Here is a 26,448-nt window from a genome sequence, read left to right on the forward strand (position 1 = left end):
ACAACTGTCTGACTGTGCAATTGCATTAGGCTTTCCAATGAAGTGTTGGCAACATCTATGTGGTTTTCGTTTTTTATGAAATACATTTAAAGAAGTGGAAAGTGTGAGGGTGGCTGTTCAAAAGGAAGATGGATTGATCGACAGACGGACCTCACGTAGACTTCTGCATTTCAAATCGGTGTGTTTGCATGCTGATGAGAAGCTGGTCTACTTGCTGATGCTGAGCTAGCTTTTTTATTTACATTTATTCTTTTACTTACTTGTTTACTGCTTTAATACCACACAAGTGGGACTAATATGGCTTTAAAATGTAAAATCAAGTGACTGAGATCTCCTGTGTGACATTTTTACTCTGGAGTGTGATTTTTCTTGTTATAGTACTCTGCTTTGCACTGTAAGAAGTGACAGTCTTATGTAGTCTGTGGTATGTTGGCTGTGTGTATTTTAGCACATATCTAACCACTTGTTTTCCTGTTAGTGGCACCCACCTTCTATATGCAGGTCTTCACATCTGCAGCTGTGTAACTGCTGGATAGACATGTTGCAGCAGCCAGTGGCTGTTGAAGTCCCTGATAGAGTCTCTTCTTTTTCCTCCTGTCTGTCCAGAGCTCCTGGGTTTCTAATTATGCTTTTCTAACACACATTTGCACATTATCTGTAAGTCCATGTAAATTTGTGCAATCGCATTGATTTAAGAATCTGATTATGGTCAGCACTGAGGCGTCAAAATCCTGTTTTGCAGTTATGCTTAATCTGTTACTGTATGTTTTTTGTTTTGTTTTGGGGGGGGGGGGGGGGTTACTATGTTTTATAAATATTTTGCTCTTTTACAATTTTTTTTTACTGCACTATACTGCTGAGTGACTGTCTTCTGCTCGTCAAGTACATTTCATTGCAGTGTTGACCCTAACCCTAACTTGCATATGAAAAATAAAAGTGAAACTGAAACTGAACTGAAATACATTTCTAATCACACATGAATACAAACACATGGGGTGATGTGCTTAACAAATAAAATGCACAACAATGTTGCAGTAAAATATAAAAGAGAAAAAATACAACAAGTCAATAAACAAGTATTAAAACAGCAACAAAAACTAAGGTTGTTAAAACCAAAAATATTTAGGTTGATGTGTGCTAAAAGGCACACCATAAAAATGTGTCTTTAGTAACAATTTAAAATGTTCGAGCATTTGTGCAGATCTAATATTAAGAGGCAGACTATTCCAGAATCTGGGACTTGCCACAGAGAAGGCTCTGTCGCCAGGAGATTTAAGTTTAGTCTGTGGAATAGATAAGGTTAGTTTTAACCAGAACCTCGTGGTTCTATCTGGAGCGTAAATAAAAAGGAGCTCAGACTGTTTAGCGATTTAAAAACAAAATGAAAAATTTTAAATTGGATCCTATAAGAAACAGGCAGCCAGTGTAGACAGGCCAAAACTGGGATAATATGCTCCTTCTGTTTTGTACCAGCTAGCAGATGAACAGCTGCATTTTGGACCAACTAGAGACGATAGATAGAAGCCTGGTCCAAACCAAAAATATAGAGAATTGCAGTAGTCCAGTCTGCAAGTAGTAAACAGATGAATAACATGTTCAAAGACATTAGCTGGAAGGTGTGGCTGAACCTTGGCTAGCTGTCTCACATGAAAAAAGCTGGATTGGATTACTACGTTCAGCTGCCCACACAGTTTAAAGGAACCTTCGAGGTATGCAATGAGGTTTTTTACATTTGACTAGTAGGAAGATAAGGGGTCCAGAGCACTGTCACTGTGTTTATTAACAAGGTTGCCAAAAATGACAACTTCTGTTTTGTTTTTAATTCATTTAAAAAAAATGTAAAGACATCCAATGTTTAAAGTCAGCAAGGCAACGTAATAACAGCTGAAGTGGGTCTGTCCCTGCTTTTAAAGTCAGATAGATCTGCAAGTCATCTGCAAAACAGTGAAATGAAAGGTTGTACCATGAAAAAATGGTAAATGGTAAATGGCCTGTATTTATATAGCGCCTTTATGGCCCCTAAGGACCCCAAAGCGCTTTACATAACCAGTCATTCACCCATTCACGCACACATTCAGGGGGGGTTGATTAAGGAATCATGGGCGAGAGAATCACACATGGAGCGCTGTAGTAGGATGAATACATTAATGAATAAAACAATATCTTTGATTTCTAAACACTAGATGGCAACATAGAACCTCTCAAAAAACCGTGTCCATCAGCTGATAACCAAAATAAGCTGCACTTCCGTTGTTATCATTAAAGTGATTACTGAGTTTTTAACTGAGGGTGGGAAAGGGTGACTTTTTTTTGAACAGCAACTTTAATTTTATTTTCCTCACCGTGGTTAAGACTTCACTGCCGCCATCCATTGTTGCAGACGCTGGAAGGTACAACTGGGAGCCTGTGTGTAAAGCTGCACAACTGATAGTGAACATGGCAACATTTGAACTTCAGAATAAAATTACAATCGGTCAATGGTGAAAATCTTCCCTCAGTAACATCTGAGAAACCATAGAGGTGATCTGCTTTTTTTTCTCAACACGTTTTACTTCAAAATGTCACAATATAAAACTGTTAAAGGATATTAGATATTAAAAATATTGAGTGATTACAATACAACACCAGAATAATACATTTTGGAAAAGCTGGTTACTACTGAATATTTTGAATATTTATTATTATTTTTATATAACCTAAATACTGAGTGGAGTTTGGAACTTCGTCTGCAATCGGTGAATAAATGTATAATGAACTGAAAATCTTGTCTAAAGTTATCATTTAGTTAATGTAATGTAAAATTGTATTTATATAGTCTTATAGAATGCTCTCCATGACACCCTGAGTAAACTAAAATAAATACACTTCCGAAAAATGTTGGTTTATCTGGGCTTTTATTTTTCGAAAGCAGTTGCCGGAAGTCGTCTTATTTTGATACACTTGCCGGAGGTCCCGCTTTTGTGGAGACGCCGTCCCGTTAAGTGCCAGTTAAATGGAGCCTGGATACCGTTCAGGGGCGAGAAGGAGGCGAAGAGAAGGCGGCACTGGTCAGAAAACAGTTACGAAATTCAACTCCAGGATTTGGAATATGTTTTCCTCCCATAAGTGCTGGATTGTTACTGTTTTTCTGGCAGGTAAGAAAGAGGAGCATTAAAAAAATTCCAATGTGATTCCCGTGTGTGTACAGCGCTGCAACAGGTTGTTAAACTGAGATTGGAGTAACGGTAATGTAGTCTTTGTGGATAAGTAAGGTGTCCTGCCTACTTTGTGGGATAATGACTGGATGTAGTGGGGGAGAATTAAGCATTTAGATGCAAACATTTCCCCTCACGTTAGTCACATCAGTTAACCTTTAACTTGGGTTTTAATGCTTGTAGGTCCGCTGAGCTAGCCGAGCAGCAGTCGACTGTTTGTGGGCTTTAGTCATGTGTGAATGATCCGACCATAAGCTTTAAAGGAGGCTGTGGATTAGGAGGTCTAACATCAGACACGTTTACTGGGTCTAAATTAGAGAGAGAGAAATCCCTACAATACTTGAAAAAATAAACAACAAGTAAAAATGTTTACAAATGACAAGTAAAACTAGAAAACTGCAGTTCATCATTTTTATTTATGTCCTGATCCATGCATAGTGACTGTAATCAGGAGTATGTGGAATATTCCATAAAACACCTACATTCTTTGTTACAGTTTATGTAACATGTTTATGAAATTTATAGTACTATATAGACACACTGGAACTGCCAGCTATAAGTAAATGTTATATGTGTGGTACCAACATTATTGACTTTGACTGGAGAACAGCTCTGAAAGACTAATGGCAAATCATTTAAGAAGCAGATTTACAGATTTTTAAGTGCCACATGTTTTCATCCGATTCTTTTCACATGAAGGCAACACATTTGACCGACAGCAGGAAAAAACATTTGCTAGCCACTCCCATCTCCTCAGTACTAATATCCAAAACACAGAGCCCCTCCTCTGACTTTTATTTTCTCATCTGGAACAAGAGCGACTCTGAAAACTTAATAAAGCCAGGATGACCCCACAGTCTGTGATCCCGGAAAGAGCTGACTTGTGGGTTTGTTTGTTTTTGGGCTCCAGTTCTTAGAAATCAGAGTGAGGTTCCCACCTGAGGAATTTATGTTTCAGCAGACTTCAGTTTGACTCAATTCATTGCTTCATTTATTTAAAAACCTAAGACTTTTACCTGAAAATATAAGCTGATGATACTAATAATAAAAATAAATTAGAGGACAACTTCAAATATTCAGCGTACAGGTATTTAAAACAAAGAAAATAATCATTTTAAATCCGATAAACCAGAATATCTTTCGCATAATTGAATTAATGGTAAATACATGTAAATAATGTGTCATTTGATTTTTTGTTGATTAGTTAACCAAGTGGTCCCCAAGCATTTTGCAGCATGCTGAACTTCCGAATCCAAAAAAGTCCATACCCCCAAAACCACCAGTTTTATCCGTCAATAACAAAGTCTAATTGTATTTAAATAAAAGTCAGTGCTATATCGTCAGTCTTTTCTTATGTTAGACAAAGAAATTTACAAATATCCTGCTGCTTGCCCCACTATTTGACTCTACTGAGCTTATCAATCAGCTGACTAATTGTTCCTGTTGTACTAAATAATGTAAAGTAATGAAAATAATGTAAATAAATTGTACTAAGCCATTGTTTAACATTAGAAATCTAAAAGTTCTCCAAAACCACAGTAGATAAATCAAATCAATATTTGGTGTGACCACCCTTTGCCTTTAAAACAGCATCAGTTCTTCTGGGTACACCTGCACACAGTTTTTGAAGGAACTTGGCTGGTAGGTTGTTCCAAACATTTTGGAGAACTAACCACAGATCTTCTGTGGATGCAGATACATGAAGAGACATCCTTCTGTCTCTTCATGTAATCCCAGACACACTCGATGATGTTGAGATCAGGGCTCTGAAGGGGCCATACCATCATTTCCAGCACTTCTTGTTCTTCTTGACGCTGAAGATAGTTCTTAATGACTTTGGCTGAATGTTTGAGGTCGTTGTCCTGCTGCAGAATACATTTGGGGCCAATGAACAAAAATGTTTATTTCTGAAAGCATTCTTTGTTTACAGCATTTTTTCACACCTGCCTAAAACTTTGCACAGTACTAATAGATTATTCTGTTGTATTCTCTTCCAAACTGAGCGATCTTTACACACAACAGCTTTCACAAGGGTGGTATGCTTTAATTGAGCTTGAAAAGATATATGTGGGTATCTGGGAACTCTGGTATAATATGAACATTTGTGTTGTGTTTCTGTTGCAGTTGTTACACCGCTAGTAAACACAACACTGTGCTCGCCCTTGCTGTAGCTTGTTGCATTTTGGATAAATTCACTCAGCTCTCTCCCTCAGGAGCGGGCGTGCTTCATTCTCAGTAACAGAATGAAAATAAAAGGGCCTGGTCTTGATTAAGCCAAGTCCCCTCCCTCTTCATTCCTACCTCTGCCCTTCTTCGCTGCTCCAGTCCTCCCACAGCTTGGCTTGACACATATACACAAATGCGCACATATGTTCCTGGGCGTGTGTGTTTGTGTTTTATTTCACATGACTACCTCTCCTGTGTAATGTTGTTAGTGGACTGTCGATCCCAGGCCCACCTTCATCATGTGACCCTGAGTAGCACAGCTTCAGATGCCCCACAGCAACATCAGGTCAGCTCAGAGTCAGATTTCACTGAGCAGAAGCAACTCAAACCAACACACACGCTGCTTCATTTCATTACAGCTAAAGGAGGAAAGAATTCTTGGGAATTCTTTTAAGTCTGCTGGTATATCTAGATGACGTCATTCACCATCCTCTGGTAGCATGTTTTTCAGATATTTTTAAACTCTGCAAACAGGAGCAGGTGTCTCTTCAGGCCTCGATTCAGTATCTGAATCATTGTGTTGCTGTCTGCAGTGGTATTCCTAAAATGGTGAGGAGGAAAAACTGTCTTTTAACAGGAATAATCATCTAGCAGACCCAGGCTCAGGGTTCCATTTGCCATGGCTGACAGAATAAATTGGACAAAATGTAACAACATTGTAGTAACACACTGGGGGAGTGAAACGAGGTGAGTGGAGAAGAAGTGCTTAGTGGTCTCACGTGAATTCCCACATTACAGCCCAAATGTAAGCTTAACCACAAAGGAAAGGTTTCAGTCTAATCTTAAAAGCAGAGGGAGTGTCTTCCTTCTGAATCCAAACCAGGAGCTGCTCTGCAGAAAGCTATCACTGGATTGTTTTGAAGAACATCTCTCACACTTTACTAAGCCTTCTTCATCATCTTCTCCCACAGGTGTCTTCCCTCCATCCAGCTCCGGCGTCCAAGTGTTTGTGAGAGACGAGAAGAAGTATGCAGTGCTGTTCCAGTCAGTGGTTCTGCCGTGCCAGTACACCACCGTGTCCTACCAAACCGCCGTGGTGCAGTGGGTCTACAAGTCGTACTGCCGTGACCGCACCAGGGATTCATTTAGCTTTCCCGACAACTTGGGCGGAGGCCTGGGTGGGGGAGGGCTGACGAGCGGAACGGGAGGAATCAGCGGAGGGTACGAGAAGGGGATGGCAGCCAGCTACCTCGACTGCTCTGACAACAGTCGGACCGTCCGAACTGTTGCTTCCATCTCTGGTTCCTCGGTCACATTGTCAGAGTACTACAAGAACAGAGATATCTCCATCATCAACAGTAAGCATCTGTGGCACTACCTCTGGTTGTGTTTTTTTTTTTCTAACGTACATTCAGGTCACACAGCAGCACTTTTCTGTGGCATAACAGGCTGAATTTGAGCTCACCAGCCTTACAAAAGGAATTACAGCATGCTTGCTTGCAGTTGGCAAGGGCTGCAAAGGTAAAATAATGTGGACATGTGATGCGTGAACAATATTTTTAGCATCACAGATTTCCCTCAGTGCATTGGTTCAGTCTTATGTTCTTCTTTCTTGTTTTGCCAAGCCTGGCGAGGTTCATAAAACCTACAGCTTGGGCACAGGCTCACCTTTCTCCCAGATTCCTTAATACTTCAATATCCAAAAGGAACAAATCAGATGCTGCAGCATGTGGAGTCTGTTAACCTGTTGCTAAAATCGGCATACTTTTTAACACTTTCAGCTGTTCTGAGTGTGAATACTTTTTCAAAACCACCTTTTCAGAGATCAACAGAGACATAAAATATGTATATAAAAATCTGAACGCCGTGTATACAGGATTGTGTGTAGTTGTGTGTGCCTGTATGTGTGTGTTCTTGTTGAATACAGAGAGGTAGTCTTGTGTGCCAGCCTCAGATTTATGGAGCTTCTTGAAGAATTGGCCTTCTCTTCACCAGCCAGGGCTGCAGACAAAAGAAATGGTTTTCACGCTGTTCACTTATTCACTCTGACCTCTTACTCCTCCCTCTGATGTACCTCAATGTCCCGCTTTTAGTTTCACTCTCTTGATCATTGGACAATCCCACCCTACCAACAGTCACTTCTCTCAGTGTAAGGCTCTTTGAGTTCCTATTTTCTCCTTCTCTTCTTGCCTCTTTCTGTCCCCACTCCACCTCCTATCACGAAACAGGTCAGTGTTGTAAATGGACAAAAAAAAGTGAAAAATTTCAACCTTGCTGCCTTTGGAGACGCCCAGTCATCCATTCCCATGTAATCCTATTCAGGGTCCCAGGGAGGTTGGAGTCTGTGCCAGCATGCACTGGGTAGGGGGTGTTCTGTTAATTAAATGGCGTACATGGTACGCACACAGTTTAAAGGAGATTATAACATACTCTGAAGACAGCAAGAATTAAAAGAAAACAAAAGGAGATGTAGTTTTAAATGAAAAAAGTAGTATTAAGTAGTAAAAGTAGATTGTATTCCAGACTGGTGGCAGCTTGTCTCTCCCCTTCCTCAGTTAGCAGGAAAAGGAAGTCAATTATGCAACCTATTTCCTGTCTGTATTTATATGTCAACCTCCTCACAATAGAATCATTGGACCAACATTGTCCTTTATTTTGACTCCTGCGCCAAATGGAGCAAAGTCTGCAAGCTAGTCATATTTATGCACGTGGCTCTCCCTCTTTACGTCATATCACCATCATATTACATCTTACACCAAACCCACCCTCTTATTTGGTGTTCTAGCTAAGCTCCGTGATTTTCCTCAACTGTGACAATGACATGTTACTTTTATCACTACATTTCTATATGTAACATACAATCACTGGTCTTTTTATTAGGTACACCTTGCTGTGCTGGGTTGGACCCACTTTGCCTTAATTCTTTGTGGCATAGATTCAACAAGTTTCTAGAAACATCTCCCATTCCACTAAATTGAGATCTGGTGACTGTCGAGGCTATTGTCATGTTTAAGAAACCACTTATTATATATTTGAGCTTGTTGACATGGTACATCATCCTGCTGGCAACAGCCATCAGAAGATGGGTACATTGTGGTCATAAATGGTCAGCAGCAATACTCATGTTGGCTGTGGGGTTTAAATAATGCTTGGTTGGTACTAAGAGGCCCAAAGTGTGCCAAGAAAACACCCCCATACCATTGTACCATTACCACCAACCTGTACTGTAATATATCTATATATATATAGTATATATAGATATATATCTATATTATTGCTAATATATATTTGTAGTATATCTATATTATGGCTAAAGCTTCTGGATGGATGCAAACTGCATTTCGTTGCCTTGTACCTGTGACATGTGCAATGACAATAAAGTTGAATTCTATTCTATTCTATTCTATCCTAACCTATTCTACTGTTGATGCAAGGCAGGATGGAGCCATGCAGCAGTGTTGTTTATGCCAAATTGTGATTGCTACCGTCTGAATGTGGTAGAGAAATTGATAATAAGCAATGTTTTTCCAATCTTACTGTTCGGTTTTGGTGAGGCCATGCAGATTATAACCTTAGTTTTCTGTCAAGAGTGGCGCCTGGTGTGGTCTTCTGCTGATGTGGCCCATCTGCATCAAGGTTCAAAGTGTTCTCTGACATCACCAGAGATGGGCAGTGTAAGCCGATTACTTTTTTCAAGTAACGAGTAATGTAAGGGATTACCATTGCAAAAACGGTAATTAGATTACCGTTACTTTCCCGTAGGAACGCTGCGTTACTGCGTTACTAAAACCGTGAGTTTTTTGCAAGAATGTCTCATGACAGTGACGTAAGCGAGTGCGACGTTCGTGACAACAGCTGTGTGTAGATCAACAATGGAAGTACTGACCTTATTTTGAGTTTGATTCCATAAAAAGTGACAAAAACATTAGTGTCCGTTGTGCGTGGGAAGAAAACTTCTTTTTACAGCGAAAAAAACCCCTAAACTTCCAAGCAAGCACCGAATGCGCTACGACTGTAATGGGAAATTCACAGAGAAACTCGCAGAGTCTTCAACTGACCGCTGCGGCACACCTGCACCAGGGCAAACCTCCGCCTACCCCAGTCCTGCTTTACAGGTGAAAATAGAGCAACTAGTCTTTGACTTTATTTATTTTCTGCTGTGTTTTACTTGCATCTATTTGAAAGAGTGAGTGTAAACACAAAAAAAATATTTTATTTTATGTGCTGGAATGTGCAGAAAATAGGTTTAAATGTTAAACAAATTTCTTCCAGTCAGAGAATGTTGCATATAATTTAATTTTTGCTTGATGCATAAAGTTAAAAGATTAAAACTAACAAAACAAGTTTTAAGAAGAGAGTTTTCCATTTGATTACATTTTGTATGATGGATTATGCAGAAAAAGTAGAATTGGGCTGAAAGATATATCGCTTTATCACCTATTCAGGTTGTAAATTGTGTTTTTAAAAAGTAACTAAGTAATTAATTACTTTTGAAAATAAGTAATCAGTAAAGTAACGGGATTACTTTTTTGGGGAAGTAATCAGTAATTAGTTACTGATTACTTTTTTCAAGTAACTTGACCAACACTGGACATCACCAAAGCATTTCTGCCCAGAGAGCAGCTGGATGTAGCGTTTTCAGTGGGAGAAACATTTCATCACTTTTCCAAGTCCAATTGACGAAACGTTTCCGCCACTGAAAACGCTACGTCCAAATGAACAGAATCAATTTTGGGGATTTCTTTACCTGGATGATTGAGCATGCATCATTGCATTAAATCACCTTTCTTCCCCACTGAGATGGGGAGGTCTTACCTAAATGCACTGAGCTGCTGCCGTGTTATTGGCTGATTTCGTAGTTTTGTTAACAAGATGTTTAACAGTTCTACAAAATAAAATGGCTAGTGAGTATAGACGTAAGGAACAATTAGCTTGGACCTTTAACTCTAAATCCTAAATGTATTTTGCTCTTTTAATGTGTCAGGGATTTTCAAATATGCTAAATGACATTTTTCTGAATCCTTTCACAGTCATGGAAACATAAAAACAAATAACTTCATAAATTATCCTGAGCTCACAGACAATATACTGAAAACCTAACTAGCCTGCACATATTCCTGAACTGCTTTGCTACGCAGACTGTGAGACCGGCCTTATTGCCCAACATCAGTGGCCACTTCACTAAGGGACCATTAAGTGGCTGAATGGAAACAAACCTGCTGCCAGGCTCCGAGACCTTATTGAAAGCTTTTCCACAATGGCAGTTAGCCTAATTAATGCTTGTGGTATTCAATGAGATGTTTGGCAGTGTAATGCGTGTAATACTTTGTATCTGAGTCTTTGAACTTTGTAGAAATGCAAACAAACAGGGAAGATTTATTCAGGGTAATAATCCCAACCATGCATCATTCACGTGCTTTTGAAAGACATGCTTTTTTTTTATTGTTATTTTTGATTGCAGAGTGCCAAAAATTGTAAGACACTTGTTTATACTTTTAACCACCCCAATTCAGAGGCTGACCTGAAGATAGGAGAGGTCCAGTGGGGAGACAGTGGAGTATACATCTGCAAAGTGGTCATATCTGATGATCTGGAGGGACAGAACGAAGCATCTGTAGAGCTTTTGGTTCTTGGTAAGTTGCTTGTAATTTACATGGCATTTTTAAATGAAGGATAAGAACTTGCAGTCAAAACTAAGAAGTGTCATAATTATTGATGTGACCCGCAAATATATGTAGCTTGTAAATCAACTGAAACGCTGTGTTAAAAGTCATTGATTTCACAGAAATTTGTACAGTGTTAGACCTGAAAACTAAGTCCTTCAGCGTCACTGTGTGTGTGTGCACATGTGTATTTTGAATGTGTCAGTAGGGTGTTGTGTTACAGTAACAGTGTACTTGTCTTTGTTCACTTATATGTTACCAGAGAAACTGTTGAGAGGCTGCGTAGCTCTTGGTGCCTTAAAACACTCTCAGGCTGAACTTTTGTTAGGCTGCCACTCAAAGACTTATGTGTATGCACAAAAGGACGCAGTCTCTCTCACACACACTCACACACACACAGAGGTGATCAACAGTAAGCTTTTACAGTTTCCTCTTGACAGAGTGAGTTCCACTCCGTAGGTGTGTTACAGGTTCCATAACTGTGAGTTTTCACCCTGACGTGATAGACCCTAAATCCACCATGGTGCTAAAATGCTATATTTTCTGGTTTTAGTGTAGCTAATATGGCATGTGAAGCGCTTCTTGTGTTTCCATAACAACAGTTGAGGCCACAGTGAATGGCTGAGGGGATCTTTTGTCTTTTGAGCAAATGGGTTCACAGCAAAGAAGACAGGGAAGATTTAATGATGTGGAGGAGGGTCGGCAGAGCACAGTGATAGACAATAGATGAGGGTGATGCTAATGTGGGCCTTTGAGAGCTCAGTGGTTAATAAAAAGAAGAATCCTGCACCCGAACAGTCTGGTTTTAAATTTACAGTCAGAAATGATATGCTTCTGATACAAAATTTTCATTAAAAAACAAAATGTACATAGAGAAAATAATTCAACAATTTTCTGCTGCTTTTCTGGGTCAGCTAGACTTCCCTCTTTTGGTCAAGCTCTGATAGTCCAAGTTTCTCATGTGGTCTCTTTTGGGACTTTGACATATGTTTCATTTTTTAGTTCCAGACGTGTTAGCTAACATTAGCTAACATCTGATTTAAAATATTGTGTTGATATTTGTAGTTTTCCCCCTTCAGATAAATTTTGACCAGACAGGTTTCATTAGATAATACAGGCTTTTCTGACTAGTGTTGGCTTACCTGCTAACACAGATAAATTCTGTGATACCCACAGCCAGCGTGCTCACTAACGTTGTTGCTGGCAATCCACTATCTAAAGCCATGCCAGTACTACTTTTGTCATTTTTTATAAAGAATTTGTGTTGTACTGTGAATTAACCACTTCACTGATTAGTGAACTCTATTTTTTAAAACTGCTGTCAGCTTAAGAGCAGCAGAGAAGGAACAAGGTGAGACACTTGTATAAAGTATAAGTGTCACATGGTTGGATTTTTGCACAAAGTCCGGCCTCCATCCTTGAAAAAGAAATCAGTCCATAGACTATAAAAGGCAACTGAGAGGGTTAGGAAAGGTCTTGTTTCAAGATATACATAGATATACAGTCTATTTGGATATTTACAAAAATAGCATCTAAGAAATTCACAGTGCACATTTACGATGGAGTATTAGGTCCCATTAGGAAAAAAAAAAAGGAAAATGTATTTTGAGAAAAAAGTCGAGATGTGAAGATTACAGTTGTGTTTTCAAGACAAACTGCTGTGGTTGCTATACCCTCTGAGTTAGTGAAATTGTACTTCAGAATTGGTTTTAGTAAAAGGAAGGAAAGAATTTCTCTTTTACCTCATAAACACAGTGTGATGATCAGTCTAAGGACATTGAAAAGATGATCACTAATATATTTATTTTTCTTAATCTGGTCCTAATACTACATGTTTAATGGCCTAAAATGCAAAGATTTGATATATTTTATTGTATCTACTTTATACATATTAATGGAAAATTCTAGATACATGGTTAGTGTGATAGACTGATCTCTTGAAACAGTTTAGACAAGTTTGATTTAACCCCGACCATGAGCCTACAGGAAGGAAGGGCTCAATATTGTATGGTTTTAGTGTGTGAAAACAGCCCCAACATATAGTCTCACTTTCCCCATACATTTAATCTCTAAAGGAGTATGGCGTTATTTTTGTGCCACTATTCTGAGCGCATGTAAAAAACATTTGCGGGTGCAAGTGTCGCATTTTGAGGAAAAATTTATTTTGAGCGAAGAAAAGCTAAATATGAGTGAACAAAATTCATTGCTGCGTGCAAAAAATGTATTTCAGTGTTTGCTATTATCCATACACACACACAATAGCAGCCCCTCTCGCTCAGTTTTTGCATTCGGGCTTGCTCGCAACGTGTTGCTCGCGCTCTCAACGTGTTGCTCGCGCTCTCAACATTTCTGCCCGTGCGCGCTCAACTCTTTCTGTACACCGTTATATGTGTGCCACAAAACCAGCCAATCACAGACTGGGATGCAAAAAAATCTGATTGGCTGTTTTGGTCTCCAATCAGATCGAAATGACGAAATGCAATATCCCAGAATCCATTTCGTCCAAAACTCAAACGAGGCAGTGGCAGAGGAACACAGCGTGGCGGAGTTTGAAATATTACTCTTTCTGGGTCACAAAATAAAGTTTTAAGATATTTTCATGCGAGAATGGTGCTGTGTAAACTTCAAATATCTGCTCGATTTATCAAGACATCACATATTTGCAAAAGTGCTCTAACGTTCTCCGAGATGCCTGTTACCCACCAGCTGACCGGGTGGTCACTCGGGTTAAACGTAATATATAAGGCTGAACTGACAAAAAATCGGCCGACTGCACCACCAGGTATTATAGGAAAAACCATAAAGCCTTTGAACTAAAACAAACGCTGTTGTGACAGTGATGTACACTCCAGCAAACATCAGCTGATACTAGAAATTAATATTAAATAAATTCTAACAACAGCTGATCAAGCTTAAACGTGCTGCTGTTGTTTAGCGCAACATCCGCTGGTTTCCTCTTTCTGGTGCAAAGTGAGCGATAAACAAACGAGAGACGATCAGCTGATCATTGATCAGTTTCATGATTGAAGTAGCAACAGGAGAGGGAGGGTGAGAGGATGAGAGAAGAAGAGGCAGCTGACAGCGTAAAGACAGAATAAATCCAGCTTTGTGTCTTTTTCATTCTAGCTGAAGTACGGGACAAATCGCGTTCCTTTCCCCCTCAATACAGATGTATTGTAATTGGTCCAGCCCAGAGTTGATCATGACCAGTTGGCTAATCCACCACCTTTCATTGTTTATACCGTTACAAAAACAAACAAACAAACATAAAAATGAAAAATCATTATTGGCTCACCGGGCAAATGCCCGGTATGCCCAATGGCCAGTCCAGCTATGCGGTCAGCTGGTGGGTAACAGGCATCTCGGAGAACGTTAGAGCACTTTTGCAAATATGTGATGTCTTGATAAATCGAGCAGATATTTGAAGTTTACACAGCACCATTCTCGCATGAAAATATCTTAAAACTTTATTTTGTGACCCAGAAAGAGTAATATTTCAAACTCCGCCACTCTGTGTTCCTCCGCCACTGCCTCGTTTGAGTTTTGGACGAAATGGATTCTGGGATATTGCATTTCGTCATGTCCATCTGATTGGAGACCAAAACAGCCAATCATTTTTTCTTGCATCCAAGTCTGTGATTGACTGGTTTTGTGGCACAAATATAACGGTGTACAGAAAGAGTTGAGCGCGCACGGGCAGAAATGTTGAGAGCGCGAGCAACACGTTGAGAGCGCGAGCAACACGTTGAGAGCGCGAGCAACACGTTGAGAGCGCGAGCAACACGTTGCGAGCAAGCGCAAGTGCAAAAACTGAGTGAGAGGGGCTGCTATTGTGTGTGTGTGTGTGTGTGTGTGTGTGTGTGTGTGGATAATAGCAAACACTGAAATACATTTTTGCACGCAGCAATGAATTTTGTTCACTCAAATTTAGCTTTTCTTCGCTCAAAATAAATTTCTCCTCAAAATGCAACACTTGCACCCGCACATTTTTTTTTTAATTTTTTTTTTTACGTGCGCTCAGAATAGTGGCACAAAAATAACGCCATAAAGGAGATGTATGGCTTTGTTCAACGGCACCCATCAGGATCGCATGTAGGGTCAAGTATGCAATCCCTGCGTATTTGAAAGAAAACCTTGGTTTATCACCAGCCTTCGGGCAAATTCAGGCTTTAGTAGAAACTGGACATGTGTTATCCTTCAACAGCATGAGAAACACAGAAGACATAGCAGCAGATAAAAACAAAATTACAGCGGTCTGAAGTAAAGCAATATAAATGTTGACATCGTTTTTTAAATGCAATAACCTTAATAGGTTTTTTCTGTTTTCAAATCCAGCAAAGAACATGTATAGCCTCCTAGAAAGATATTAAATAAGGTATGTGCACTGTCAGCTAGAGTCAGGCCAAGGTAGTCCAGCTTGCACCCTTTCCAAACTGTTTTTTTTTTTTTATACTTACCACTCCTTTCTTCTCTTTGCCAGAATGACACACTCAGCAGCAAAATACCAGTGTTTGTTGGTATCACACACTCATATGCTGGCTTTTTCACTTGTGCACCCAAACTAAACACATTCACACACATTTCTGCACCGGCTCGTGACACAGTTCCTCATGTTTTATCAGACATTTGTTTGACTTCTTCTTTAAAGATGTGTTAAGGAACATTTGAGAAATTTAAAAAATAACTAGTAAACTAGTATTTATTTTTTATCTTGATATGACTTTAATCTGTCTAACCCTAAACTAAAAGTATTATCTAAAATCTATTTAGTACAATTCAATTTTATTTGTATAGCACCAAATCACAACAATAGACATGACAAGGTGCTTTACATTGTAAGATCCCTACAATAAATTGAAGAGAAACTCACCTTAAATGACCCCTTATGAGCAAGTACCTGGTGACAGTGGGAAGAAAAAAAACCCTTTTAACAGAAAGAACACACCAGTGGGACCAGGCTCAGGGAGAGGCAGCCATCTGCTGTGACTGGTTGGGGGTGAGGGGAGGAAGACAAAAGGCACAAACTCTATATGTAATATTATCGACAACACATCAGCCTTAACATGCGTCACCAAGCACACTGCCGTTTTAGTGGAAAACATTAAATTAAATGAAGTGTAAAATTGTGCAGTTAGGTATCTAACATATGTCTTTATTTCAGCCCAAAAAACAGTGCTAATAAAGCTGGGCTAGTTAATGTAATTATTAAGTACTTGGAAGAAAACTTTTGCTTAATAGGTAAATTGTTTCCAAAGTGTTACAAACAGCATAAGAAAAGTAACTGTATAAATAGGAATCAGTAAAAGAAGAGCCATCTGGAGTTCTGATTTTAGCTGACATTTTTAGTGTTTTTTGCTGTAGCAGCGACCTCAACAGCCAATCTTCGCTATTCACCCGAATAGTTGGAGTAGTTTGGCATTTCAGGAAATACTTCAATATTTCAGGTGCGTCTTTCAGCACCATGAATGAAGATATTTATAATTCTTGAAGCTAAAAGCTACGTGATACACTTGAACTTTCTCTAGTAAATTTTGTCGGCTTCTATAAAAGCAAAGTCTCATTGATTTGGCAGCTATATTGATGACACTCATTCAAACTCCAGTCTGTTTTCTTTCTTTTTTTTCAGCAGTCAGACAATCAATCTTCTAATCAGTTGATTTGAAAGGTTTCTAGAGCAGGAACCATAAACTGTACGCCGAGGGCCACATACAGCCCACTTTGATCTTAAGTGTGCCAGATAAGTGAAACTTCCATTTCTGTCAGTGTAAAGATGTTTAACTACATATTTAATCCCTGAGATATAAGAAAAAGACATGTCAATTTAATAGTAGATCTCAGCTTTTCAACATAACAAATGCTGGTGATGCGTAACAAAGTTTAAGCTCTAGTAGCTCTTTTCTGTCATTTAATTGTTTATCTTTGTTACTTTGGTGTGATATGAAAAGCTGTGGGAAATGTTTTTACCACTAATAGAAACTGTAAAACATGAAAAATACAGTTTAAAGTCAAAAATTTGTATCTTCCTTCCTATTTTCCAAAGCTGTCTCGTGGACTGGATTGTTGTCTTTGCCAGACCAATTCAGACCCCTAGGCCTTATGTTTGACACCCCTGTTCCAGAGAAAAACCACAATGTCCTCTCATGCATGCTATTTATCTGTCTTTTTTCATTCCTTCTTTGTATTTTGCTCTGTCTTTCTCTTAAATCACTTTAAATGCATGCATGCCGCTGCTGCAATAACTTTCTTCGAATCAGTCATTCCAGTTTATATCAACTCCATTGCTTCTCCTCTCTCTTTTCCAATCTCCTCTCCTCTCGTCCACTGTGCTCTCTCTCTAGGTTTCTCAGGTGTTCCTGAAGACCTCCTGCCAGACTTTGATTTGAAGATAATGCCAGGTAGGGGCCTAATGCATTTCCCCCCTTTACCTGCTTTCTTTCATTCATACTAACACTACTTACTGCTCAGACTATAAATATAGGAACTATGTAGATGGGTGTAAGAATAAAAAAGATCATTTTTTACACCATGTTCAGTGGTTCCTGTGCTAATACTGCCTGTAACACTGTTTAACCTGTTCTTCAACCACAACATTTAATAATACAGCAAGTGCTGGTGATTCACCTTCTTTTACCTCAGAGACTCATCCACACCCATCAAGTAATGAGCTGGTCGTTGCTCCACTAAGATGAGCTGCTCTGGAAAACAGCTATTATGGTCATTAAAGTTATTTGTGGTTGTGGTCAGCAAGTATTCCCACACCATTTGGATAATATCAAGTCGAAAACACAGTAATCTGAAGGAGGGGAGGGCTTTATGATGCATCGGATTCTTTTGTATAAATGTATAAATGTGCACGTTGTATGGAAGCAACTCCCAGCATGACTTGCTGTCCACGATGACTCCCACAGTGTGCGTGTGTGAGTGTGTTAAGGAGTCATTACGGTTCCAAACGATATCACATAACAAGCAATTTGGTCGTAACAGCCAAGCGTTCAGTAAACTGTCCTTTTCCTTCCTGTAGCAAAAACAGGTTTCCTGCACATGAGTGTGTGTTTTCTTTTGGTGTCCTTTAGTTTGTTTGTATGAGAGAAAACATCTTTAGTTTTATATTGTTAAAGACTTCCTTATCTGCACTCGCCTTCCCTTTCCTTTGCCTTCCCCCCAGACAGATACATCGAGGTTATCTCTTGAACTCACTTTATCCTTCTCTCCAAAGCTGTGGTATTTAATAACACATTTTTCCTGTAACTCATATTCCAACTAAGATGTCATTTGTTCCCATTTTCCTATCCAAAAAAACCCGACAAGGTTAATAAGTGCAAGAAAATCTACGAAATCTACGAGGGGACATAAACTTGCAGCTTTCCAGCCTTTTGTTCCTTTGTGATGTCCCAGTGCGTTTCAGTTCACTTTTCCTTTTTCCTGCTTTGACAGGAAATACATCACATGAAAAAAATGGTCAAATTAAATCAGGCTACACACAAACACAGACAAGATGTGCCGTCAGTCATGCATGTCAGTGTTTTACCTTATAGAGAAATGCTGCTTTAGTGATTAAAATAAATCTGTTAGCATGACTCCTTGGGCTGCAGTTGTGTTAAATAAAATAAAAGTTCTGAATCTTCTGGTAGCTCACTGGTCAGACTGTCCTGTAATTATAAAACAGAGTTCTGTTAATTCACAACAAATGTTTTTGTCTTACTGAAAAAACCTTCCCTGCCATTTTTAGATACAAAGTAAGTAGATACTAAAAAACAGAACCCTTTCTGTCATTTAATTGTTTTTCTGTTACTTAGTTACTTTGGTGAAGTATGAATGTAGCCAAAGCTGAGCTAAGAAAACAGTTGAAAGTCCAATATGTATGCTCTCTTTCACATTTACCAAAGCCGTGCACTGGGGCTGGATTGGAGCCTGTGCTGAGCCAATTTTAGTCCCTACCTTTAGGTTTGACACCCCTGCTTTAGAGATTATATAAACACGGATGAAGAATAAAATTTGCTGCTGATAATAACATTTTTAACCTTCGGTTTCTCTCAGCATTACATTTTACGGCCATTGTGTTTATGAGCAGGTTGCTTGAACTGTTTTATGCTACTTTTTCTTTTTTTTAAGGTTTTTTTTGTTGTTTAGTTATTACTCATTATTTTTCACGTTCTCAGAATACAGTATGGCTCCGGAATGATCAAATGAACCTGATCCTGTGTCAGTGTGCTGAGTAGGACATGTATTTATTTATGTGCAGGATTTTGTGCTGTGTGTGCTTGCAGAGTGGGTGTTTGTGGTGGCAGTGGCACTTGGCAGTGTGTTATTCCTGCTCTTGATTGGAGTTTGTTGGTGTCAGTGTTGTCCTCACTCCTGCTGCTGCTACGTCAGCTGCTGGTGCTGCCCCGACACGTGCTGCTGCCCCAGGCATTGTGAGTATGAACATACACTCAGAGATGCACAAGTTTGTGGTCGGAGAACTGACGCATTTCTGAATGAGATTATATTTTCCTTTTTTTCCTTCTTCTTCTTTTTTTTCTTTAAGTGTATGAGGCAGGAAAAGGTATAAAGACAACCACCTCCTCCCCTCAGACACCTCCCTACCCACCGTATTTCGTCTCTGGTGTCCCAACCATGGTCCCAATTGCTCCTCCCTCTCTGGTGGACAAGATATCTTCAGTCCCCGGCTCAGATGGGACTCTACTCACAGCAGGTGGGGGCTTACTCCTGATTACCTGATTGCCATGTGTTAACTATATTTCTTGTCATTTGAGCTAGAAAAAAGGGGAAAAAAATGTAGTCAGTCCAAATGTCCCTGTGATACACTATTTGTGATTTATTCAGTTTATGGTAAAGTAGAAAAACACCAGTATGGTCCTCAAACTAATAAAACACACATCCAAGTTCCCTTTCTGATGACTCGAGTGTGTATCTGCAGTGCCCATGCACGCTGTAGGGGTTCCCTACCGGGTGCCTTCACCTCAGGATCAGGATTCTCTCAGGGTGCTACAGTATGTAGAGAAACAGCTGGCTCACTTCAACCCTGCCAGGTCCACCAGCCACCAGTGTAAGCCTCATAAACCTACTCTGTGGCTTTACTCTACTACTAAAGTGTTCTGATGCTATCTGCAGCTTTGGTAGTGTCTTTTATTTGTTTTCTCTTCTCTTGGCATGACTCTCTGCACTCAGCATATCTGCCTTCTGAATTTCCTGTAGTTTGGATGTGATCTAGTTGCAGTTTTGCATGCCTACTTGCCTGAAAGTGTTTTTTTTTTTTAATGACTCTCACTTCACACTTAAGGCAACTTCTTTAAAACCTTGATGTTCTTCATCTGCAGGGTCTTGTTCTGGGAGAAGGGCTCTTTTAATTAATTTTTTGGCTGGTGTTACTTATTTGATTAATTGTATTTATTTTGTCCTATCTAGCCTGTGCCCTGTCTGAACTGAGCTCCCTCCATGAGGGAGAAAGTGGCTTCCGCCAAACATATCGCAACATCCAGAAGAACGCTCTGCCAGCCATCCCTGATCACGACACTCAGCCTGAACCTCAGCGCTACCGTGAAAACCGCAGTCCAGAGCCACAGAGTTACCGGGATAATCCCCCATCTCCCCACCATTATCGTGATGACCCTGACCCAGAGCCCCGCCACGTCCGGGACGAGCCTCTTCCTCCGCGGCGATACAGCGATGACCCTCCATCTTCGTCTCAGTCGCGCAGGCCCGGCCGGAATCAGCGGCAACAAAATCACAACAATGAGGAAAACCACAACAGGTGGAGGACTGTCTTATTACACAGAATGCCTTATGCAGAGATACAGGCGTACACTTAACTCATGTCGTTTTTTTCCAGGTGGAACCCTCGCTCAGAACACCTTCACAGAAAAACATACCGAACTGCAGGGCGAACCGGCTCATTGGACGAGCTGGAGGAGTTTGCCGCTTGTTACAAGCAGAGAGGAGGCAGAGGGGCAGAGAGGAGGGACGAAGAACAGCGAGAGTATGAGATGGAGCATCTGGAGTACAGCCGATACCCTTCTCACCGAGATGCCCCACCGCAGCATTATCACAGTAATGAAAATGACGTTGAGGACATCAGCGACCGTGAAGAGCAACCCAGGCGGATCAAGAAAAACAGACATGACATCAGCCCACTACCTTCACCCAAAAAGAGGAGGGACACGTCAGACAGAGAGCGTGCTGTCCCACCACCTCCCACAGCAGGTCCACCTTCGACTTCTTCTCAAGAGAAGGACTATGATGCCACCTTCCTCAACAGCCTGCTGGAGCGTAAAGCTAAGTTGCGAGGGGTTACCCAGGGGAGGACTGGGGCTCGGGGCGATGAAGATTCAGACACACCCTCGAAGAGCAGCCTGAAAAAGAGCAGCGGAGAATCCAGTCAGCACTGCAGTCGTTCGCCTAGTAACAGGCCCGACGCAGATTTGCTGCCTCCTCACACTGAGACAGAGCGAGTAAGAACTGACAGGTCGTCTCCAGGAAACACTCACTCCCCTCAGCCGCCCGTTCATTCCTTAGCGAGTCACAGAGAGGATCCCAGAAACAAGTCCAGGAAAGTGGTGAGTAACATCGTGAATTACTGGGATTGTATGCAAATTTAAGGATTTACAGTAAAGAGTATACTCAATATTTTTTCTTGGTTGCAATTAATAAAGATACAGACTAGAAAAATGATAACACTAGGCTAATTTCAAAGCGCTAAACACCCAGTGCTGTATTTCCCCATTTTTTGAAGGTGTTTCCAATAAAATGCACTTGGCTAGGAGCCCACAAAACTGTTGAGGAACTCATGAGCTAATCCAGGGTACTTAGAGATTCTGTACAATAGTTTGAGGGCAAAGTATCATGTTAACAAGGGCAGTCGAACACAGCAGCCACTTCATAGCAATATTTGATGATTCTGGTTTTACAGATTAGGTTAAAGTTATTTTCTGTTTCCCAGAAAACTGGGCAGAGCTAAGCAGAGCTTCATTCTACAGAATGAAGCTCAGAATGAAGACTTAAGCAGGCCTCTGCTTAAGTCTTAGCTCTGCTGAACTCTGGGTAGGTTTCACTTAATATTCAAAACACCTTCAAAAGATTAAAAATTCTCCTTCTGGATAGCTTTAGCTTTAGCTGCTTATCTTTGGTTAGCATCTTTAACATTTTGAGCTTGGTGAAAGTGAAGGTGTCTCATTCGGTTTGTTGTTACAAACGTTTTCATGGTGGTTGTCCCCATGGTTTACTTTGGGAAACTTTGCGTCGTCGCTCACAGTGAAGAACTCCCTAAAGTTTGGCTGCTCATAGCATATGGCTGGGAGTGTGCGAGCAACTATTTGTTCATGCTGCTGTGCGTGTGTTGCATTTGCACAAAAACTGAAAGTCTTGTAATGAGACATAGTGTCTGACTCTGGTCCCTGGCTGGTTGATTGCTGCACCTCAAAAAAAGGCAACAGTGGCTAAAATATGCAAAAATTGCTCATGTGGACTTGCAACTTTTTAGGCCTCAAAGTTTTCGTGACTTCCTGAACTTGAAGAACGCTCCAGTTGGATTATACAGAAAATGTATTTTATAACCGAAATTGCCTCATATTAAAATGTCTTCTTCAGGGAGCTGGCTGGGGAAGAGATGAAAAAAGGTTTGTAGGCCTGTAGTAAGTGTTGTTGTTGTACCTTTGACAGGTCAGGTTCAGATGCTACCAGAATGAAAACTAGGTAGAAGACTCTGTTCTATCTCCAACTCCACTATAACAATAATAACTGGTTGTCTCCTTACTGACAAACCTGGGTCAAAATGTTATGTAGTGTCAAAGACTTCTTCTACAAAACACATTGATTGAAAAGAGACTGCTTTTTGACCTCAAGTAAGGTCTTGAAACGAATCGTCAAGTGATCTCACGAAAGAGTTGAAGGCACTTTGTCCCAGGTTCCACTTCACCATAATAACCACGTTTGGCTAATGTCCACTCTCTCTTTACTGCCTCACTCTGTTCAGTAAAATATGCTGTGTTGTTGCTTTGATCACTTATACTTTTTTTATCCTCATCAGAGCACTCTCCTCAGCCGAGACTCCCTTATCGTCTGATGGACTTCAGTCTTCAGTACAGACTGGAATCGTCGTGCAGCCTTGATGCTCTACAGGAACTGCTTGTCAGCTGATAAAAGATGACGAACTTGGATTCATAAAGATAACGTCAAGGACAGCAGACTGTGGGAGAGCTGAATCAGTACTGATGAGTGAAGACGAGGACAGCAGAGGCACCCGAGATTTTTACTCAGCTGTTCTGCTTATGATGTCATGGTGAAGTCACTGGCTGTGTGTTATGTGGACTAAGACTGAGCTAATGCGTGCAGGGAGTATGACCTGGACCGTTCCTGCAAGCAGTGCGCTGTTGGTCTCCCCTTGTTACTGTCAGAAAAGGCTCTGAAGCAGAGAGATTTACATTACATTTTCAACACAATGCCTGCATTCATTTCCATCTTATGAGTTACGTGAATGAAAAAAGAACCGCTGTAGAATTGAGGGTGTATGACAACGCTGTTATTGTGAAGAACAGCTATGTCACCTTCTGTGTCATTCAGTAGTGTATTCAGGGACTAAGGCACCTTAGTCAGAAAGCTTCTTCCAGCAGTAATCAGTATTACCAAATGTTTACACTTATTTATTTTATGGGACAGTTGACATGAATGAAACAACAGTGGTTATGCGTCAGAGGTCAACAGAGCTAATGTGGATCCATCATCTGAATACAACTAAAATGACCAAAGGAGCTAAAGCTTTTTTTGACTTACGATAGGAGAAATGAGACAATGCTGACAATGTGACACAACACCAGCAATCTGAAACAAAACAAAACAAACTATTAAAGACCTTCAACAAGTTGCCCCGTAGTAGCTCAAATGTAAAAGTAACAAATGCTATAAACACTTTAGCTTCCCTCTCATCAGAGCTGAGATAAACACACTGTTCAGCACCAAATCAATTAGAGGCACAGTTAGTGATTAGATGCTGGACAGGTTCTCTCAGAAGTCAAAGAGTAACAAAGCAGAGCTACACGAGGAGAATATCTAACATAAATTCATTATTTAGGTAAAAACACAACTCCAAATGAATGGTAACTTCTTGTGGTAACTTCGAGTGACATAGTCACCTATACGAATGAGGTTTATAATATACGGTATAATTCCATGTAGCAACATGTATCAGCTAGAAACATCTGAATTGATTAAGTTTTGCATGTCTACTATTAAAAGTTTATAGCAACAAGATACCTCAGAATGAGCCTTTTGTAGGTGGTTACAAATTTGAGCATTAAGCTGCCTGTATATAATCTGTAAATGACCTAATATGACAGAAATCTATGCATTTTTGAACATTTTAAAATACCTGTTAAGTCTGGATAAAAAGATAAAGCTGCAATGACGCAGCACTAAAGTAATGAAGGTGTGGATTAACTTTGCCTATACTGACCTCTGACCCACATTTGCTGCAGCATTAGCAGCAGTGATGCAGTTAACTCCAGAACACTAATGTGCAGTTTTCTAACACTATCACTAATGTCAGGTATATATTTACCTGATTTAATATATGCAATAAAACATGCTTCCCATCAAAATATTTTAATGTACAACAATACATGACAAACTGAAACGGTATGAAAGTAGTGAAAAATTATCGAATCGTTAATAATCGTTAATTTAACGATTAATCGTTAAATCGTTAATTATTAAGTTACATTTTGTATTATCTGTAAACATTTAAAGGTATTGAACTGCAACTTGCCTTTGAAAGATTTTTCTACTACACTTTTGTACGGGACTATTTATGCAGATGGTGTGTTTGTTTTTAAAATTTGTAAATGATCATGTTTGTGTAAGCACTTAAGTACGTACATAAGATGAAGTCTGTATTTCCATCACCATAATTCAGCCATTGCTTATCACTGTCGAGCTAGCAGTTAAACCAACTCCATGTTATCAGCAGCCACACACTAAGCGTGCTTACTGGAACAGTCATATCAAATATTTTGCTCTAATATTACCCCATCCAGTAATTCATCACTCCCGTGTTGGTGACACCTGTTATTGGACAAGTGTAATTATTTTTTAATGGTTGGTGAAAAATTCCCCCTTTGTTTTGTCTTGTGTTTGGTAGAGACAACTCTGTGTGCGGGAGTTAGCATGAGCGAGAGAGATGACTCTTTATTTTTCTGTTAAGGAGACAATGTGTGATTGCGTATGACTCATGTCTTTGTTCATTGTTTTAATCACAGACTGCCTGTCTTGACTACACAGCTGGCTCGACACTCGCATATCGGTTCTTCCAGCAAAGCTGCAGATATCCTCCCTGTTTGTCGCCGACATACCACATTTGTTACAACAATTGCAGACAGTAGGTTGCTAAAGCGCCTACTTGCAGGGTGGCAAACATTAAGGCCAGCAGTGTTTGACTTTGCAGCAAAATAAAGTCAGCAGAAATAAAACTCCAGGGTTTATTTAAAGTTCAGATGGCTTGTTTTAAATTGCAGAGACATCAGTGGAGGGTGTTTCTCTTTCATGCTGCTTAGTATTTCTGTTGCATCGTTATACAGACTTTACTGCATTTACTGTGTAACTGTCGTTTCTACTTACTTTTGTGGATAAATATTTTAAACATTAACCAGAACGTTGAGATAATAAAATGTTGTCCATCTAAAGACATGTCTGTATAAACAAACCAATAATAGTCATTTATTTGCTTACATATTAATCAACACATCATCAAAATCTATAATCCTTCATAAGAAATACTTTAATTAGAAGATTTTTTTTTTTCTTTTTTTGGTTTATTGGGCCAAGCTGACGTCAGGTTGTTGCAATTTCTGTTATCTGGCCACACCTCCAGAGGGAGGGTTTAGCATGTGAGGGGCAACCAGTCAAAACAAAGGGGACTTTTAAGGAGGGGCAGCTTTGGAGACCCAAAACAGGTTGACATATACTTGCTTTCTACTATCACACTTGTGTCTGTTTGCGTTAGCCTTTGCCTACAGAGAGGGGCTTTCAACCACTGCAAATGTGTTTCCGTGAAGTCCTCTAAAATGCCAGCTGCACACCGCTCAATCTAGATGAAGCACAAAAAGACCATCAAAGACCAAAAAAAGAGAACATGAAGGGTACAAGCAGTGGCTGCTGTAGACACTTTTCACTCTTCACCACGGGTGGCTGGTGGACCAACAACAGCACAAGCAAAATTAGCCCAGTGACTGGTTATACCACATATTTATGCAGTCTGACTTTCTGCCCATCTGCCACCACTGAACCATAATGTTCCCATAACACTGTGATAGCTTGCTGCATAAAAGCTAACTATAAATAAATAAGAACTTAACAGTAGAGCTACTCTGGGTCAAAGTTTTTACCTTTTCCCGAGAAAGACTTCATACTTACCCCCAAGAATGGCCTTTACTGTT

At 40.0% G+C, this 26,448-nt stretch overlaps 1 protein-coding gene across 3 annotated transcripts; it reads left to right on the top strand.

Annotated features, from left to right (window-relative positions):
* The first annotated feature begins 2,933 nt into the window (after positions 1 to 2,933).
* LOC100698051 (immunoglobulin-like domain-containing receptor 2) lies at positions 2,934 to 26,371 on the top strand. Of its 3 annotated transcripts, XM_005466822.4 has the most exons (10): positions 2,934 to 3,134; positions 6,332 to 6,718; positions 10,874 to 10,993; positions 17,362 to 17,418; positions 19,291 to 19,437; positions 19,551 to 19,718; positions 19,944 to 20,072; positions 20,432 to 20,777; positions 20,856 to 21,579; positions 23,049 to 26,371. In XM_005466822.4, exons 1-10 carry the CDS (start codon positions 2,993 to 2,995, stop codon positions 23,082 to 23,084), a joined length of 2,256 nt encoding a protein of 751 aa, XP_005466879.1. In that variant the 5' UTR covers positions 2,934 to 2,992; the 3' UTR covers positions 23,085 to 26,371. The 3 variants fall into 3 exon arrangements, with proteins under 3 accessions (XP_005466879.1, XP_005466881.1, XP_005466880.1); XM_005466824.4 differs by lacking the exon at positions 19,944 to 20,072; XM_005466823.4 differs by lacking the exon at positions 17,362 to 17,418 and having other exon boundaries at positions 2,935 to 3,134.
* Positions 26,372 to 26,448: the final 77 nt, after the last annotated feature.

Source organism: Oreochromis niloticus, linkage group LG1, assembly GCF_001858045.2.
Source record: "Oreochromis niloticus isolate F11D_XX linkage group LG1, O_niloticus_UMD_NMBU, whole genome shotgun sequence".
Taxonomy (NCBI): domain Eukaryota; kingdom Metazoa; phylum Chordata; class Actinopteri; order Cichliformes; family Cichlidae; genus Oreochromis; species Oreochromis niloticus.